Source organism: Carettochelys insculpta, chromosome 1 (genome assembly GCF_033958435.1).
Source record: "Carettochelys insculpta isolate YL-2023 chromosome 1, ASM3395843v1, whole genome shotgun sequence".
NCBI lineage: Eukaryota > Metazoa > Chordata > Testudines > Carettochelyidae > Carettochelys > Carettochelys insculpta.
Genome location: NC_134137.1, coordinates 376010437 through 376028700, shown reverse-complemented (window position 1 = coordinate 376028700; position 18264 = coordinate 376010437). Strand labels below are relative to the sequence as shown.

At 55.2% G+C, this 18264-nt stretch overlaps 1 protein-coding gene across 2 annotated transcripts in view; it reads right to left on the bottom strand.

Moving 5' to 3' along the window:
* Positions 1-18264, bottom strand: part of TSPAN33 (tetraspanin 33) — a 41282-nt gene that overhangs the window by 11854 nt on the left and 11164 nt on the right. For both annotated transcript variants that reach the window (XM_074975783.1, XM_074975793.1), the window contains exons 2-6: positions 7506-7563; positions 6617-6744; positions 4345-4419; positions 3563-3658; positions 2129-2257 (exon numbers count right to left, since the gene is read on the bottom strand). In XM_074975783.1, coding sequence (XP_074831884.1) covers positions 2129-2257; positions 3563-3658; positions 4345-4419; positions 6617-6744; positions 7506-7563 — 486 coding nt within the window. The remainder of the gene's footprint in view (positions 1-2128; positions 2258-3562; positions 3659-4344; positions 4420-6616; positions 6745-7505; positions 7564-18264) is intronic.

Here is an 18264-nt window from a genome sequence, read left to right as displayed (position 1 = left end):
GTTGCTGGTGTAGATATGTGGGCAGAGCTGGCAACGAGGTTTGTTGCATGGATGGGTCCCTGAGTTAGAGTGATTGTGGTGCGGTGGATAGTTGCTGGTTAGGATTTGCTTCAGGTTGGCAGGTTGTCTGTGGGCAAGGACTGGTCTGCCTCCCAAGGCCTGTGAAAGTGGGGGATCATTGTCCAGGATGGGTTGTAAATCCCTGATGATGTGTTGTAGAGGTTTTAACTGAGGACTGTAGGTGATGGCTAGTGGTGTTCTGTTGGTTTCTCTCTTGGGCTTGTCCTGTAGTAAGAGGCTTCGTGGCACAAGTCTGGCTCTGTTGATCTGTTTTTTCACTTCCTCGGGTGGGTATTGCAGTTTCAAGAATGCTTGGTAGAGATCCTGTAGGTGTTTGTCTCTGTCGGAGAGGTTGGCGCAAATGCGGTTATATCTTAGTGCTTGGCTGTAGACAATGGATCGTGTGGTGTGTCTGGGGTGGAAGCTGGAGGCATGAAGGTAGGCGTAGCGGTCAGTAGGTTTACAGTACAGGGTGGTATTGATGTGGCCATCGTGTATTAGCACCGTGGTGTCCAGGAAGTGGATCTCCTGTGTAGACTGTTCCAGGCTGAGGTTGATGTTGGGGTGAAAGTTGTTGAAGTCCCAGTGGAATTCCTCCAGAGTCTCCTTCCCATGGGTCCAGATGATGAAGGTGTCATCAATGGAGCATAAGTAGAGACGGGGTGTTAGTGGACGAGAGCTAAGGAAGTGCTGTTCCAGGTCAGCCATGAAAATATTGGCATATTGAGGGGCCATGCGGGTACCCATAGCTGCCCCGCTGATTTGAAGGTATGTATCATCGCCAAATCTGAAATAGCTGTGTGTGAGGATAAAGTTACAGAGCTCAGCCATCAGATGTGCTGTAGCATCATCAGGGATACTGTTCCGAACAGCGTTTATTCCATCTCTGTGTGGGATGTTGGTATAGAGAGCCTCTACATCCATGGTGGCTAGGATAGTGTTTTCTGGTAGGTCATCGATGTACTGCAGTTTTCTCAGGAAGTCAGTGGTGTCTCAGAGATAGCTGGGAGTGCTGGTGGCATAGGGTCTGAGGAGACAGTCCACATAACCAGACAGTCCTTCAGTGAGAGTGCCAATGCCCAAGATGATGGGGCGTCCAGGACTTCCAGGTTTGTGGATCTTGGGTAGTAGGTAGAATAGTCCCGGATGGGGCTCTAGAGGTGTGTTGGTATAAATCTGTTCTTGTGCTTGTGCAGGGAGTGTCCTGAGCAGATGGTGTAGTTTCTTAGTGTCTTCCTTGCTGATGTAAGTAAACAGAATCGAACCCAAAACCGATCCTTGGTGAACCCCCATTTGTTACGCCCTTCCAGCATGATTGTGAGCCCTCGGTAACTACTCTTGGGGACTAGTTTTCCCACTTTAGAGCAGCTTCATCTGGGTTGCATTTCCCTCGTTTGTTTAGGTGGTCATGGAGGACAGTATCAAAACCTTACTAAGGACTACATACGCCCCATCTACTGCTTTCCCCCTTACGGACGAGGCTTGTTACCCTGTCAAAGAAAGCTATAAGGTTGTTTTGACATGATTTGCTCTTGACAAATCCAGGCTGTTACTTATTCCCTCGTCTTCTAGGCATTTGCAAATTGATTGCATAACGCTTTGCTCATTATCTTCCCGGTTACCAAAGTCTGACTGGTCTGAATTCCCCAGGTGGTCCACAGTTCCCTTTTTATGGCTAGGAGACGGAGCACATGGCGCAGGAGTCCCATGGTTTGGCTGCACAAGAGTCTGGAGACAGAGCGTTGGCCCAGCACAGAATATTCAAGGAGCCTTCTATACCAGGTGCAGCTGGCTGGGATGGGACCCAGGCTCTCATCTGGACCCATCCGCCAGCAGGGAGAAGGGGTTTGTTGGAAGACCAGTGGAAGGGGACAGAACATAGGGGGACAACACAGGGCAGTGGTGGGAGCTGCTAGAGTGAGCTCTTCTCCACCATAAGTTCTGGCCAGCTGCACCCTCCCCCAGCTACCTGGCTGAGGGTCTTCCTTTGTCCTGGGTGAGGGACAGGGGTGGTTGCGGATGGTAAGGGGAGGCCCTGATCCCGGCAGACCGTGCCAGCTGCTCTTACCTGGTCGGCTGCCTGCAGGCAGCAAGAATAAGGCACAGAACAGCGCTCCCTGCTGGGGTTGTCGGCAGTGCAGTTGAAATACATGTTTTGGGACCAGTCTTTGTAGGAGATGCCCCCGCAGCAGCTGAACTGTAACGAGATAGCACAGGTCAAAGAGGCTGGAGGGGAAGGGAAGGGGGAAAAAAATCAGGCAGATCCCCAAAGGATCTTTAAAAAAAGTAACCCAGCCAGTCTGAATGGGTTTGAACGTTTTAGTAGGTCCTACATAAACAACGGCTTTAAAACAGAGGTAGCAGGAGACTGGAGAACAAAGACCTTACTCCCCATGGAGAAGGAGCTTCAGAAGCAGGGAGACCATCAGCGAGGGTCAAACATGAGCTTCATGTGTGGCCAGGGTGACCGTGTGGGCAAAAGGGACTTCCAAGGAAGTCCGAGGGTCCTTCTCTAGTACTAGCCCCTCTGCCTCCACGCTCCATCTCCAACGGCCTAGAGCAGTGGTCAGCCCCCCGGCACATGTGCTACTTGGGCCATGTCTTAAACCCAGCACACGGAGGGAGCTCAGCCCCACCCCTCCACCCCCCAGGCAGTGGGGGAGCAGAGGATGGGGTGGGCACGCCCTGCCCTCCAGCTGGCCGGCAGAGGGGCATGCACAGGGCCTGCCCTGTACCCTCCCCATACGGAGCCCTCTGGCCCCCAGCCTGGGCAGGCGACCCGACACCTGGTAACTCTCCGCCTCGGAAGGGTTGCTGACTCCTGGCCTACAGACAGTGGTGGAAATGGGAGAACAGGGCTCTGGGAGACAAAGGGTTAATTAGCGCCTGGGCAGAGGGGCAGGAGCCTAATCAGAGTCCGGACGTGCCACGCCGGCTGCGAGACGGTCCTGGGACCAAGCGACTGCAGGGAAGAGCAAAGACTCCTTCGTGCGTATGTGCGAGAGAGCTTGGCCTGCACCTACCACGAGCCCCGCTGGACTCAAACTCGGAGGGGGTGGGAGGGCCTCTGCGGGTACGCGGGGAGACGTGGGTGCAGGCCCCCAAGGAAGCAGAAGGACATGGGACCTGTGGAATGAGGTCTGGTGGACAATGACAGGTAACCAGAGACACAGGGACGCTCGTTACCACTGCTCCGAGAAGAGGTTCAGGGGAGCAGATCCCGGCTGACTGAGACACCCCGTTACAAGCGGGGAAACGGAACTAGGGCCAAGGCAAGAAAGGAGAGTTTGGGGACGTTTTAAAGAGAGGGGAACCGTCCAAGAGTCTGGGGAGCCATCTAACCGGCCTGGCTAAGGCCCAGCCATTCCTGCTACGGGGCAGGGAGACCCAGCCATCCCCCTCACTGGAGAAGGCCAGGAAGCTCACCCAGGGCCAGTCACCCCACAGATGGCAGGGGACCCGGCTGAGGGCCATTTGCGTTGGCCCTCGTGACGGGACCCACCTCCTTCTGCCCAAAGTCGATGAGGTTCTGCAGGTCCAGGTCGTCCCGGTAATGCACGATGGCGTTGTCGATGATCTCGCTCACCTTCCCGCGGGCCTGAGGGGATGGAGGCCGCGAGCTCACCAGGGGGTTTCCCTGCCTGCCCAGGTGCTCGCGTGGCCCCTCTCCATGGCTGCGCCCGAGCGCCTCCCCCACGCGCCGGATGGGTGGACACAGCAGGGCCGACAGCTGCTGCGGGCCCTGGGGCCAAGCGGAAGGCAGGCCCGGCTCTACGGCCCGGAAGGGGCAAGGCCTAGAGTAGTCAGGGTAGCACCGCCATCCAGGCAGTGCTAAGGGCTCCCCAGAGCCATGTGGACTGGAGGTCCTGCAGCACTTCAACAGGGGCCCAGAGCGCCAGCTGCCACCGCTGCCCCTGTGCCCCGTCCCCTCTACCTCCCCCGCTTGGCGGACCTGGGCAGGCATCACCCCCAGTCTGGAGCCAGGGACCTGGACCCCTGTTCCCTGAACCGCAGCCAATGGCCTCACCCAGCCCTGCCCTGCAGCGCTCACCCAGACATCTCACCTCCCAGGGCTGCTCGACCTCTTTGCCCCCTGCTCCCACGTAGCACCACCTTTGCTGGGAGCCTCACAGCTTAGAGAGGGGCAAAATCCAGTCTGTCCTCCCAGGCAGCTCCCTGCCACCCAGCACTGGTCCCTGCAGTTAGGCTGGGGCGTCCTCCTCCTCTCCCCCTGCTCCAAAGAGCGGCACTCCCCTCACCTGTCTGGTGCACCCAGGTACTGACCTTATCGGAGAAGACGAAGCCCAGCACGCCCGCTGCCAGCTGCAGCAGGAAGACCACAGTCAGGCAGACTGAGAACTGCAGGAGGTAAAAGAGCAGTCGGCAAATTGCCCGCCAGCGTCCCGTCACCATGACTCAACCAGGGATGCCTGAAGCTGCAAGACAGGGCAGCTGGGCTCTGGGCCCATCAGATTACACTCCTGAGATGCCTTTTCACACACTCCTATCTGCTAGTAACAGAGAGGTGGCCGTGTTAGTCTGCCTTCTAGCCAAACACACCAGCAGTCCTGTAGCACTTGAAAGACTAGCAAAGTATTTTATTAGCTGATGAGCTTTGGTGGGGCAGATCCACTTCTTCAGACCTGGAGATACCAGAGAATTCTAGGGCTGGAAGGGACCTTAGGAGGTCATCGAATCCAGCCCCCCAGTGATCTCAGTGATCAATGATCTAAGGCAGGACATTTAATAGTTCTCACCCCGCCCACCCCTTCAGCTCTACGTATCTGATGTCAGTTTTTATTTCATGTTTTTGGATCTCTGTATCAGAACATTTCCAGTCCAGACTGACCATTTTACATCTCCAGATCTGAGGAAGTGGGTCTGCCCCACGAAAGCTCATCACCTAATACATTGTTTTGTTAGCCTTTCAAGTGCTCCAGGACTGCTGGTTCGTATTCCTAGCTACTGATCGCTGCACCCAGCACTGAAAGGCAGCTTCTTCGGGGAGGAAACTGAGCAGCTGTTTCTGCTGCAGAAAAGACTGGGACAGGAAGACAGACAGACAGAGACACTTTTTGAAACTGCCAGGGAAGGCAGAGTGGAGGTAACCCCCCATTCTTGCAAAATAAGCTGTGGGAGCTTTACCATGCTTACGCACTCAGAGCGTGGGTGTGTTATAGCTCGTTGAAAGACGGCACCTCCTGGATCACAGATCTCCGGTAGCACCTGGCTGGGTCACTGGCTCAGGCTGAATCAGAATGAACTCACCCTCTGTGGATTTGCTGCACTGCTCTAAAGCAATGCCCACGACCGTGCTAGCAAACCAACTTGTAGCACTCTTGGCGGTGGAGCTATAGACCATCCAAGGAGTCTGTATGAATCACAGGGCTGGAAGGGATCTCGGGAGGTCATCAAGTCCAGCCTGCTGCTTCCAGCGGGATCAACCCTCACTAAATCATCCCAGCCAGGACTTTGTCAAGCTGGGACATAAAATCCTCTAGGGATGGAGATTCCAGCACCTCTCTAGGCCACGCATTCCAGAGCTTCCCCTCCCTCCTGGGGAAGTAGTTTTTCCTAATATCCAACCTACTCCTCTCCCTCTGTAACATCAGACCATGGCTCCTTGTTCTGCCATCTGACACCACTGAGAACAGTTTCTCACCCTCCTCTTTAGAGCTCCCCTTCAGGACGTTGAAGGCTGCTATTAAATCACCCCTCAGTCTTCTCTTCTGTAAACTGAAGAAGCCCGAATCCCTCAGCCTCTCCTCATAGGTCTTGTGCTCCAGCCCCTGAATCATTTTCATTGGCCTCCGCTGAACCTGCTCCAGCAAATCCACATCCTTTTTATACGTGGGGTTGGGGGGGGGGGGGGGCCATGCAAAACTGGATGCATTGTTTCAGATGCGGCCTCACCAGTGCCAAATAGAGGGGAACAACCACTTCTCTAGATCTGCTTGAAATGCTCCTCCTAACACAGCCCAATATGCCATTAGCCTTCTTGGCTGCAGGGACACACTGTTTGCTCATATCCAGCCCTTCATCCACCATAACCCCTAAGTCCCTTTCCATTGCACTGCTGCTGAGCCAGTCGGTCCCCAGCCTGTAACCACGCTGGGGATTCTTTGATCCCAAGTGCAGGACTCTGCACTTGTCCTTTGCTCCCAGAGTCTGCTCTTCCCTGGCTATGCAAGCAGCTCCTGCCCGCTCACATGAAATCCACTGGAAGGAGTGAGAACCCTCCCGTCTCTTTAGCAAGGTGCCCGGTTCAATGCAATTAAAGGCCTTTGAAGGGCCCTTGGAGGGGCCTGGTTTAGTATCTCCTGTGGTGCAGGAGACCCCAGCTCTGGCCACCAGGTGGTGCCATAGGATTCCTACACTCAGCAGCGCTGGGCACCCCGGGGCAGGGGGGGGGAAGGAAATGGAAGAGAGCAGAGATATCTGGGTTCCCCCAGCCCTGACAGCCGCCCGAGGTGCCAGTCAGAGAGGGGGAACCCCAAGCCCGCTCCCGGAGGCCGTGGGGCTGGGGGGGATCTCTGGCGGCTTCCCGCCCCCTCACCGTCTGCAGCAGACAGATGTTCTCGCGCAGGGAGCCAATGCAGCCGCAGAAAGTGATCAGGAACATGAGGACTCCGACAACGATGAGCAGGATGGCGGGATCCACTGCCAGGCAGGCCATGGCCGCCTCTGCCGGGCAGCAGGAGGAGAGAGAGCAGAGCTGTTAGTTCAGCTGCGTCGTTTGCCAGTAGAGGACCCCCAAGGTGACCACTCTGTGGGGTGGGGGGAAGTCTCCTTTGGGACCCCAGCCTCTCCCATTATCCCTCCTCCCACCCCATCCCGGTAACAGGCCCCTCCAGAGCCAGCCTAGCTCCAACCAGCCACGAGCAAATCACCTACCTAGGGCTCTCCAGCACTTCCCGCCCGGCACAGGAGGGGACAAGCCCAGGCCACCGTAACTCCACCCGGCTCCAAGACCAGAGGGTCACTTGGTGCTGGACACAGCCCCAGATCGGAGCCGGCCCACGATTTGGGGCAGCAACCGGGGGGCTGAGTGGGTGGATGGACAGATGGGTGGGTCTACTGTGGCACAAGAGACCCCCAGCTCTGGCCACTAGGGGGCGCCACAGGCTTCCCGCACTCTGCAGGGCCGGGCACCCGCGAGATTCCACACCCCTGGGTGGGGGAAGAAAATGGGAGACAGCAGAGACACCGGGGTCCCCTCAGCCCTGACAGCTGCCCAAGGTGCCTGTCACAATCTCGGCTGCTTGGGTTGAAGGCCAGCCCCATGCAACAGGTCACACTGCCGTCTGGAGACGACCTTCCCCACGCTCCGGCCTCAGACCCAGGGACAGGCTCCTGTCTCCTGACCCTTGCTGGAGAGACCTCAGCGCCCCGGCACGGACCCTGCAGCAGACCTGGGGTGGGGGGTGGAGGTGCCAGCCACTCACCCGCATGCTTCATCAGCCTGGCATAGATGCCCACTGCCACCATCACCATTGAGATCACCTGTGGAGGAAGGACATGGAGATTCAGCGCCAGCCACCTGCTTGGCGCATCACCCCAGACACAGTGTCCCGGCGAGAGGCGAGGGCCCCAGGGACTCTGGAGGGCCCAGGAGATCAACCCCCCCCCAAGGCTGCAAGTCCCCCCCACCTGTGGGGTGCTAAGCAGCCTGGGTCAGGCCCAGGGGCTCTGTACCCACGGCCGCTGGCAGTCTGCTGGGTGTCCTTCAGCGAGTCACTTTCGGCCTCAGTTTCCCTTTGCCGGCAGGTAGAGAGAGAGTTCTGCAAAGCACCCATCAGCCACAGGGGTCAGGACACCGAGAATCACAGTGCCCAGTCCGCACAGGGTGAATATCTCCAGAATACGTCACCAGGGCAGGGCCACACAGGCCACACTGCCCACACACCCTGACATGGGATCCAGGTGCAGGGCACCAGGGAAGCCTCACCCGCTTCTCTGCGGGAAGAGACCACAGGCGGTCATTGAGTCCAGCCCCCTGCCCAAAGCAGGACCAACCCCATCTAAATCATCCCAGCCAAGGTTTTGTCAAGCTGGGACTTAAAAATCTCTAGGGATGGAGAATCCACCACCTCTCTAGGCAACGCATTCCAGTGCTTCATCTCCCTCCTGGTGAAATAGTTTTTTCCTAATATCCAACCCACACCTCCTGCTCTGTAACTTGAGACCACTGCTCTTTGTTCTGCTGTCTGTCAGTACAGAGAACAGACTCTCCATTCTCTTTAGAGCTCCCCTTCAGGAAGTTGAAGGCTGCTATCAAATTGCCCCTCAGTCTTCCCTTCTGCAAACTAAATAAGCCCAAATTCCTCAGCCTCTCTTTGTAGGTCATGTGCTCCAGCCCTAAGCATGTTGGTTGCCCTCCACTGGACCCCTCCAATGCATCCCCACCCCTTCCATACTGGGCGGGGGCAGTGGGACAGAACTGGATGTAATACTCCAGATGTGGCCTCGCTAGTGTCGAATAGAGGGGAATAATCACTTCTCTTGGGCTACGTCTACACTAACCTGGAAGGCTGACTACTGCTACGTGACTTTCAGTTTGCCAATTGCGTACCAAAAATTGACTCTGCAGCCGTTGACTTGTGTGTGTCTTCACAGCAGAAGGTCAACGGGAGGAATCCTTCCGTCAACTTTCACAGAATCACAGAGCTGGAAGGGACCTCAGGAGGTCATCTAGTCCAGCCCCCTGCTTCAAGCAGGATCAATCCCCACTAAGACATCCCAGCCAGGACCTTGTCCAGCCGGGACTTAAAAACCTCAAGGGACAGAGAATCCACCACCTCTCTAGGCAACGCATTCCAATGCTTCACCACCCTCCTGGTGAAGTAGTTTTTCCTAATATCTAACCTACACCTCTCCCTCTTCAACTTCAGACCATTGCTCCCTGTTCTGCCATCTGACACCACTGAGAACAGTTTCTCACCCTCCTCTTCAGAGCTCCCCTTCAGGAAGTTGAAGGCTGCTATTAAATCACCTCTAAGTCTTCTCTTCTGTAAACTAAACAACCCCAAATCCCTCAGCCTATCCTCATAGGTCTTGTGCTCCAACCCCTTAATCATTTTTGTGGCCCATCGCTGAACCTGCTCCAACAAATCCACATCCTTTTTATACTGGGGGGCCCAAAACTGGACACAATATTCCAGATGTGGCCTCACCAGTGCCGAATAAAGAGGAATAACTACTTCTCTAGATCTGCTCAAAATGCTCCTCCTAATGCACCCTAGTATGCCATTAGCCTTCTTGGCTACAAGGGCACACGGTTTACTCATATCCAGCCTTTCATCCACCATAACCCCTAGGTCCCTTTCCATCGTACTGCTGCTGAGCCAGTCGGTCCCGAGCCTCCAACAATGCTTGGGATTCTTCCTTAGTCGTCACAGCTCACAAGGCGTTCCGGGGTCGATGTTGACCCCGGAACGCACCATTTCAAGCGCATGGTTGATCTTCCGGAGTTAGCGTAACTGTAGCCGTAACCGGCTGGAAATGCTTCTCCTAATACTCCAGGATACTCCATTAGCCTCCCTGGCTACAAGGGCACGCTGTTGACTTGTAGACAGTCGCTCTTCCACTGTCATCATGTTAACGATCCTCCAGTCATTTGGTACATTGCAACGTAGGCACACGTCTACCGCCTGAAAGACAGGCTCCCGCTAGGCTGCCCGCTCAGTATTCCTGTCTCAGAAGGCACCAAGGACACAAGGCTGACTTCCAGCAACAGCCACATGCCCCGGTTTCTAGGTGCTCCCATTACAGGGAAGCAGACTGCTCATTACCCCTCATGGGGAGCAATTGGGCCTCCTAACCCTACAGCTGCTTGCTCTGACAGGCTGATGCCAGCCCAGGCATGGCAGGCCTTCGCTGTGCAGAGGGGTCCCCCCCCTGATGCCAGAGCCCACAGTCTGTGTGCTCATGGGGCCCTGCACCAGGCAAAACATCTCTGTAGTCTGTATCCTCATGATCAGCAGGTAGTCCAGCCCTCCGTGGCTTTGCCGTCTGCTGGGGGCGTGGCAGCAGTGGGGCGGGGGTTTGCTTCTCGGTGGAGACAGCGTTTCAGGAGAACACATCCCACCGCCCAAGGGCTCTGCAAGTTCTGGAGCGAACACCAAGCACCAGAGGCAGAGACAGGACTCAGTGTCTCCAAGCTGCCTCCCAAGCCCAGATGCAGGAGGCTCCGGCTTGCCCATGCACGAGTTGAGCCCCCAGGCCACAGAGGAAGTGAGATCTACAGCAGCTACTGGGAATCTCGGTGCGCCCAGGGCCACGTTGGTGGCTACAGCAAACAGCCAGTGGAAGACAGCTCCCTCACTCCTGAAGTCATGGGGTTACCCCCATCCCACCAGCTCAAGCTGTTAGCCCCAGAGGGACAGAAGGTATCTTCTCACCAGCATCTCCCCCAGCTTCCCGCTCTCCTGGGCCATCCCCCCACCGCTCTGGCCTCTCCCCATCATCTGCTTACTTGGGCTCCCTTCGCCTGCATGGCCGGAGGGACAGCCGCCTCATCTTTCCTGCTGGGGATGCTCGGTGGGTCCCCACCGGCACGAGTCCCTAGCAGGGGTCTCAGGGTGGCTCAGCAGGCCACAATCCCTCCCAGGTCCAGCAGGGCACAGAGCCAGCTGGCTCCTACTGCATGGCAAAGGGGCTCAGCACGAGTCACAGAGCAGGCATCCCAGGTCCTTGTCCAGCTGCCCAGTGGACTGTGCCCGGCCACTCAGAGCCGTTTGTTCCCTGGGTAATACTCTGCTGCCAGCATTTCGCCAGACGACAGGCTGAGCCAGACGCTGGAGCTGCTCTCGGGGGCACTCACCCGTCAGCCACCTGAGTTCACTGACCAGCCCTGTGCTGAAACCAGCCACCCCATGTCCAGTGCTACGGCCAGGCGGGCTGGCTGAGCAGGCGGGGGCCAGGCACGGAGGCCTTGGGTAGTTGCATGCGAGCGTCAGAGCTTTCCTGGGAGGCCGGTGGTGGAGTCAGGAGGCTGACAGGTGTGGGGTGGGGTTGACCACTCTAGAAGGAACAGTCATCTTGCCCCATGCCACAGGTGCTGGCTTGTCTTACATGGTAGGTGCTCTGCCCCCACCCCCACTGCCCCCAGGCCACCTCGAGCTCCCCCCGCTGCTCCACCTCTTCCCAAAAGCCCCCGCCTGCTCCTCTCTGCCTTGTCCCACCCGCCAGGTGCCTCCCGCCAGCTCCACGCCCTCTCCAACAGCTGATCCTCAGCCCGCCCTGGGGCAACGGAACCACTGTGGCTGGTGGGGGCTGAGCCCTTCCCATGGTGCTTGGGCCCCGATCACATCCGAGTCGGAGCGTAAGCCCCAGCCTGTACTTGGCTGCTGTTGCTTCTGAGCACAGCAGAGACATAAAGGACCAGGCTTGAGCATGCGCCTTTCAAACAGCACAGCCCCGGGGGAAGCAGGAATCCAGGTGTTTTAAATACCTTTCATTGCCTCGGCCCCCCTCCCCAGCACTCAGCCCTGTATGAGGCACAGGCAAGTTGCTGCCCAGAGCAGTGTGTACACGAAAAAAAAATCCCACCACCATCCCCCTGTGCCACAGAGCCTCGGCCCGAGGGCAGCCTCTTCCTGTGCCTTCATTACCTTTCACCTCCCTGCTCCACTGAGCCTGTGAGTGCTTTAGTAGGAAAAGGTTCTCCTACTCGCTCCTACTGGGCTGCGGCCTCCATCTTTGGTGGCGTCACTGGGCAGTTAGGAAAATATTATTTGACAGTTTCATGGTCACTTTTCTACTGGCCTGAGGTTCTGCATGGCCTTCGAAACAGTCCATTTTTATATATAAGTCTAAATTGCAGTGGGAGTTTGGTGTGACATGCAGCTTGGGCAGGTGAAAAGAGTATTTTCATGCAGCCTACCTGGTCTAGGCAGTTCCCCATCTCAGCAGTCAGCTTCATGGGTTCTGAGATCAGTGTTTACCCCATCAGCCTGCAGAGCCCACTTGGCTACAGGGGGGAGCCTGCTCCTACCCTCCAGGTTTACTCCTCTTGCACCTCCACAGCCTGTATGCCTGGGCACATGCAGTTCATCTAAAATCTTCTGCTCTTGTGAGTTGCAACCCTGCCCCCAAGTTCAGGGCAGCTGCACCCCGGAGTCTGCGCTACATTAGAGAGGCTTTTGTGGCCCAAGTTTCTTATCAGCATGGCTTACGGTGGGTCAGCTGCACTTGAGTTAGCACTAAAGGTTATCCACATGTCCTGAGCATGGTGAGCTGCTCCTTTCTGTGGGTGGCTGGGCCACACGCAGACAGCCCCCAACCTGCTGCAGCCTCGGGCCAGCTCTATACTAGACAGTAAAGTCGACTGTAGAGAAGTCGACTCTAGCTATGAAATTAGCATAGCTAGAATCGCGTATCTGCACTCGACTTACCTGGCCAGCCTGGGGAGGAACTCTCCCCTTGACCTCCCCTACTCCTCGTGAGACTGAGCAGCTCAGGGGTTGGCTGCCAGCCCCAGATTATTCGGATTCACGTGCCCCTGTTAGGTGTGTGAAATCACACCCCCGACTGGGTCAGTCGTCCATGTCATACAGACGCGCCCCTCAGCTTACAGGCGTGGGCTCCTCTAGATCCAAAAGCGTTATGTCTGATCCCCGCAGCAGCAGTGTAGCCAGACTACCTGGGCTGCAGCCGGAGCAGACTTTCCTGCCACGCACCTAGCCTGGGTTTGTCCGACATATGCTTGGACACACAAGTGAATCTCTCCAGCAGCAGCAGCTCTGGTGAGGCTCAGTTGGCAGGGTGACCTGGGATTGTGTCCGCAGCCCAGAGAGCTCCTGACTTTTCCACACATGGGGAAAGCGATGGGGGTTGGAGACCAGCTTGTGACTTCCATGTAGAAGCAGTTTCCTGTGAAAGCTGCAGAGAGAAAAACCCATGCAGCCCTACCCAGCTGCGCAGCTGCCAGGAGCACCCTGTGCCAGTCACTCCTCTGCAATCACACTGCAGGCTGTGTCTGCGCCAGTCCAGCCTCCCTCTACGAGTCCCCCACGGCCTTCATCTGCATCGAGAGCCACTGGCTCCTCGGCAGCCTTCTCCCGCAGCCCGCACGGAGCAGCCCTGGGCCATGTGGGGGATAAAACACCAGCACTGCCCCAAACCCCTCCCCACACAGCAGGGAAATGCCCTGAACTGAGGTCCAGAGAAACCCCAGCTCCACTGGAGCAATGCCAAGTTACGCCAGGGACGAGCAATGACATTTAAACGTATCTCAAGTACTTTCTGCCCCTTAGCTCAGGCACTGAATTCTGGACTACTGCCAGCTTGAATGCTCCAGTACAGATGCGGCTGAGTGAGGGATCATTCACATGCAACCAAGCAAATGGAGAGAGGAGACATTCTGGGTGTGCCTACGTGAATACAGTTTGCTCACAGTTTGCTTAGGCCAGGTCTACACTAGACCTTCAAGTTGATTGCAGATACATAATTCTAGCTCCGGCCATTGCATAGCTAGAATCGACTTATCTGCAATTGACTTACCTGGCCGTCCTCATAGAGGGAGGTTGACGGAAGAAACTCTCCCATTGCCTTCTCTTACGCCCCGCGAGAATGAGAAGTACCAGGGTCGACTGCTGACCCTCGATCGTTTGATTTCCTGCCCCCCCCAACTCGGCATATGAAATCAAATCCCAGAGGAAAAAAAAAAACAAAAACAAAAACAAAAAAAACGACCCTGACTGGGTTGATCTTCCAGGTAGAGCAGACATACTCTTAGATTTGTTAGATGTTCAGCAGATGAAGTGGTATTTTGCTCATTGTAATCGAATTAATTTGTGATCCAACACAACTTATCTTTGCATTAAATGCAGGGACAGCTGAAATATGGTTACAGGTATTTGTGGAGTAGGACTGTACTCAAATTGTTCCCAAAGAAAGGGCTCACAGTCAGAGATGGGAAAAGTACCCCCAAAAGTTACTTGAGTAAAAGTTCAGCTACTTGGGGAGGGATGTAATTAAGTCAAAGTCAAAATATCCATCTGGAAAACTACTTGAGTAAGAGTATAACAATATCGTGTCTCAATTGTACTTTTGTATCCAGAAGAGAAGGGCAGCTGCTGTATAGACAGCCATGGATACCCCTGGATCCATGAGTGCAATCAAGATGCAATACTTTTTTGTACTGTTACAACAGATGTTCCTAAACTCAAGTAACTTTCTGGGGTACTTTTAGCACCTTTGCTCGCAGTTAGCTTGAGGAACTTTGCTAAGCAGGAGCTCAACTTTCAAAGGTTGAAAACATAGGAGTTATTCCAGTCAGAAGGCTGCAAATGGCCCCTTGCTAGTCCAATTTAACCTGTTCCCCACCCTTCAGAGAACAGAGCTAAGCAGGCATCCTTAAAAGCTTCTCTCTCATGTTAACTGGGTCAGAGATGTTTTTCTTCTGCCCTCTGGCTATGCTGACAGCCACACTACCGCCGAAGATCAACCTACTCAATGTCAATCTTCCATGGTTTTGTTTCGTGCGTGAGCAAAACAGCGCTTTCCAGGCAAAGTTGACCCTAGATCTCCTGGTGAGTGGGGAGGAATAAGGAAAGTTGACGGGAGAAACGCTTCCAGATGACCTTCCTCCTTGCAGACAGACGCTGAAGTCCACCAACCGATAAGTTGATTTTAGCTGCCCAACTGGCGTAGATAAAATTGCGTATTGCTGGTTGACTTCTACGCCTTGTGTAGACATAGCCCACGAGTGAGATTGCAGGGAGCTGAAGATTGATGGGCAGAAGTCACAGTCATGATATAGATGGCAGCAGATGGTGATGGACAGCCAGCAGGGCAGCAGCAGAGAGGTGCGATGAGGCCAGCAGGGCGGCAGCAGAGAGCAGTCAGCACATGGCTGGTGAGTGACTACTGGAGTAAGATGCTTCTTAATTCACACAACCCATGGCGGGAGATGAACTCTGCCAACGCCCCTCGGAACACTGTCGTCCCTGCCCCAGGGCAGCGGCTGAGAGCAGGCTGCAGGGAAGGGTTGGCCGTGGGAAGGGAACACTCAGATTGCTGGACTTAAGGCCCACTGCCCAGTCTGCTTGGGGTGGGATTTTCACTCCTGGTTTCTGTCTATGAACTCTGCGTAGTGTTTCCCCAAACTGATGCCAAGTTACTTCCCTCTTTGTATTAAAAGTTTCCGCACGCAGCCTCTGGGCTGGCGAGTGGGGAAGCGTTGCCTCTGCAAGCTGCCCAGCTGGGGTATGAATTTCTCACATTGCCACATGGGAGCTCACGCTGGTCCTGTGTTGGATGGATGGAGAGGAACCCCTGGATATCAAACCCTGCCTGGCCCTGGCTGCACCTGGCAGAAGGGTGACAAGCAGGAAGCGAGGCAGAGGCTCAGCTAGCCAGTCTGAACGTTTGCCAGCGTGCCACACAGGGGCCAGCCACAGCCCCTTCCCTTCCCTTCCCATTCGCTTTCCTTGTTGCCTGCCTCCAACCAAACCTGCTGCCACAGCAGCGCCGCTCACAGCCACCGCTGGCCCTTGCTGACTGGTGCTGAAACTTCCACTTATGTTTCCAGCACCAGCTGGGTGGACAGGCCAGGGGAGGGACAAGCCATGAGACCCCAGGGGCTGGCAGAGGAGTCAGAACAGCTCACCCCCAGGTGGGCCCCAACTGGCAGCAGCAACTGGGAGGCACTTCACAAACTCTCCTACCCCTTTCCCGGGGAGACAAGCGAGAGGTGTAGGCAGCAAGTGGCCGGGTGCTGAAGGGCTGGCAGGGACCGAAGCCCACCTGCATTGCATGCACCGAGTGGCTCAGTCAGCCTGGGAGCCGGGATAGCTTGGCTGCATCCTTGGAGACTGTGGGATGGGGCTCTGCTCCTTCGGGAGACTTCCAAAGGGGACTGCTCTGCCCCCTGACAGCACAGCAGCCCCAGAGCATAGCGAGCAGCACAGAGAAGGAAATGGACCCAAACAACTGGAGGCTGGAGCGGTCCCTCCCTGAGGGGCTGAAAGGAGCCTGCTCCTGGGCAAAGTGTATCTTACAGGGGAGGGGTCATCTCCAGGTCTCATCCTCAGCTGGGAAGGGCCAGGAGAGCAGAGGGGGAAGCTAAGGGCAACATGTGAGCTGCAGCAGCAACCATAGAATACTAGGACTGGAAGGAACCTCAAGAGGTCATCATTATCGTCATCATCAATAACCGTGGGCTCAGCGCCTGTTGGTGTCTGGTGTCTCTCTCACTATTTCCTTCCATCTTTCCCTGTCCAGCGCAGAGTGGCTTAGTGTCTGTAGACTAGATCCGCACCAATCTACTACATCATCTACCCATTCTCTGTGGGGTCTGCGTCTCCTGTTCAAACCATCCATTATGCCATCGAGTCCAACCCCTGCCCTCATGGCAGGGCCAAGCACCATCTAGATCATCCCTGACAGACATCTACCTCGCCCATTCTTAAACATCTTCAGAGATGGAGATTCCACAACCTCTCCAGGCAATTTATTCCGCTGTTTGACCATCCCGACAGTTTGGAACTTTTTCCTAATGTCCAACCTAAACCTCCCTTGCTGCAGTTTAAGCCCATTGCCTCTTGTTCTATCCTCAGAAGCCAAGAAGTTCTCTCCCTCCTCCTTATGACACCCTCTTAGATACCTGAAAACCGCTATCATGTTCCCCCTCAACCTTCTTTTCCCCAAACTAAACAAGCCCAATTCTTTCAGCCTTTCTTCAGAGGTCATGTTTTCCAGACCTTTGATCATTCTTGTTGCTCTTTTCTGGACCCTCTCCAATTTCTCCACATCTTTCTTGAAAAGCCAGCTGCCATTTCATTTCATGCCCTATTAACCAAGGCTCTCTTTTTCCAGGGGCAATCCTTTTGCTTCCTGCATGGACCAATTCTATCCCCCGAGCCAGAGTTTTGCACAATCTGCTGCCGCCTCATTAGTGCTGGTACACGGCCCGCTTGCCTCACACTCAGAGCACAGCCGAATGGCCATTCTCTGGGCCCACAAGGAACCAGGGCAGCGCTGAGGGCCGAGCCAGCTGCTTGGCACCTCTGTGGTGTACCCCTTGCCCCCCATCACATCAGTAAACCCCCCTGCTCAGCCCCAGGAGCAGGGTGCAGGCGGCCGTGAGAGAGGTTAATGAGCAGAGAAGATGAAAACACCAGTGACTGGTTAGTGCCGGTGGAGGGGGAGCGGCAGGCAAACAAGCTCATCTGGGCTTTTCAAAAGGCAGCCGGAGCAATTCAGCTGCATAATGGCTCTCAGAAGAGGAAGAAATCTGGGCTGCAGGAGAGAAATTCAACAGCTGCCTTAGCACAGCAGAACACACCAGTGGGGCATGCGCGCTGGGACAGTCCACACTGCCATGTTTAAAGGGGCCCTGCCTACATGTGCCATCATTTCAAGGTGGGTCTTGCCCTTGGTTAGATTATTCAAATCCCAACATTTTTGCAAAGTCTCATGTCCTTGCCTGGGCATGTTTCATGTCGGATTTTGTACTACATTAGCCCAAGGTACGGTCACACTCGAGGTTACACTCACTAGTTTCCTGATTTTGGGTGAGGGTATGTCTACCACCAACGCATTTCATTCTAGCTTCATGAGCATTTTTATACCCACAATGAATCTAATTCATCCCCACGGAGACCTAATGGGTGGCCTCCTATGTGTCACTTTAACTCCACTATGCTCAAGGGCCTTACATGAGACAAGGCACTGGTGAAGCCACATCTGGAGTTCTGCATCCAGTTCTGCCCCCCCATATAGAAAGGATGTGGATGCATTGGAGTGGGTCTGGTGGAGGGCAATGAAAATGATTAATGGGCTGGAGCCCATGACCTATGAGAAGAAGCTGAGGGTTTTGGGCTCTTCTAGTATGCACAAGAGAAGGGTGATGGGAGATTTTGACAATCCAGGAAATTTTTGGAGAATGTTGGGGATAACTTCCTGGTACAAGTGCTGAAGGAACCGACCAGGGGCCATCTGCAGCTTGACCTGCTGCTCATAAAACAGGGATGAAATAGAAGTGGGTGGCAACCTGGGCTGCAGTGATCATGAGCCGGTAGATTTCAGGATCCAGACCCCAAAAAAAGAAAGGTGCACAGTAAAATACAGACGCTCGATTTCAGAAGAGCGGACTTCAACTCCCTGAGAGAACTGATGGGCAGGATCCCCTGGGAAGCTAATACGAAGGGGAAAAGGAGTTCAGGAGAACTGGCAGTATTTTAAAGAGGTCTTACGGAA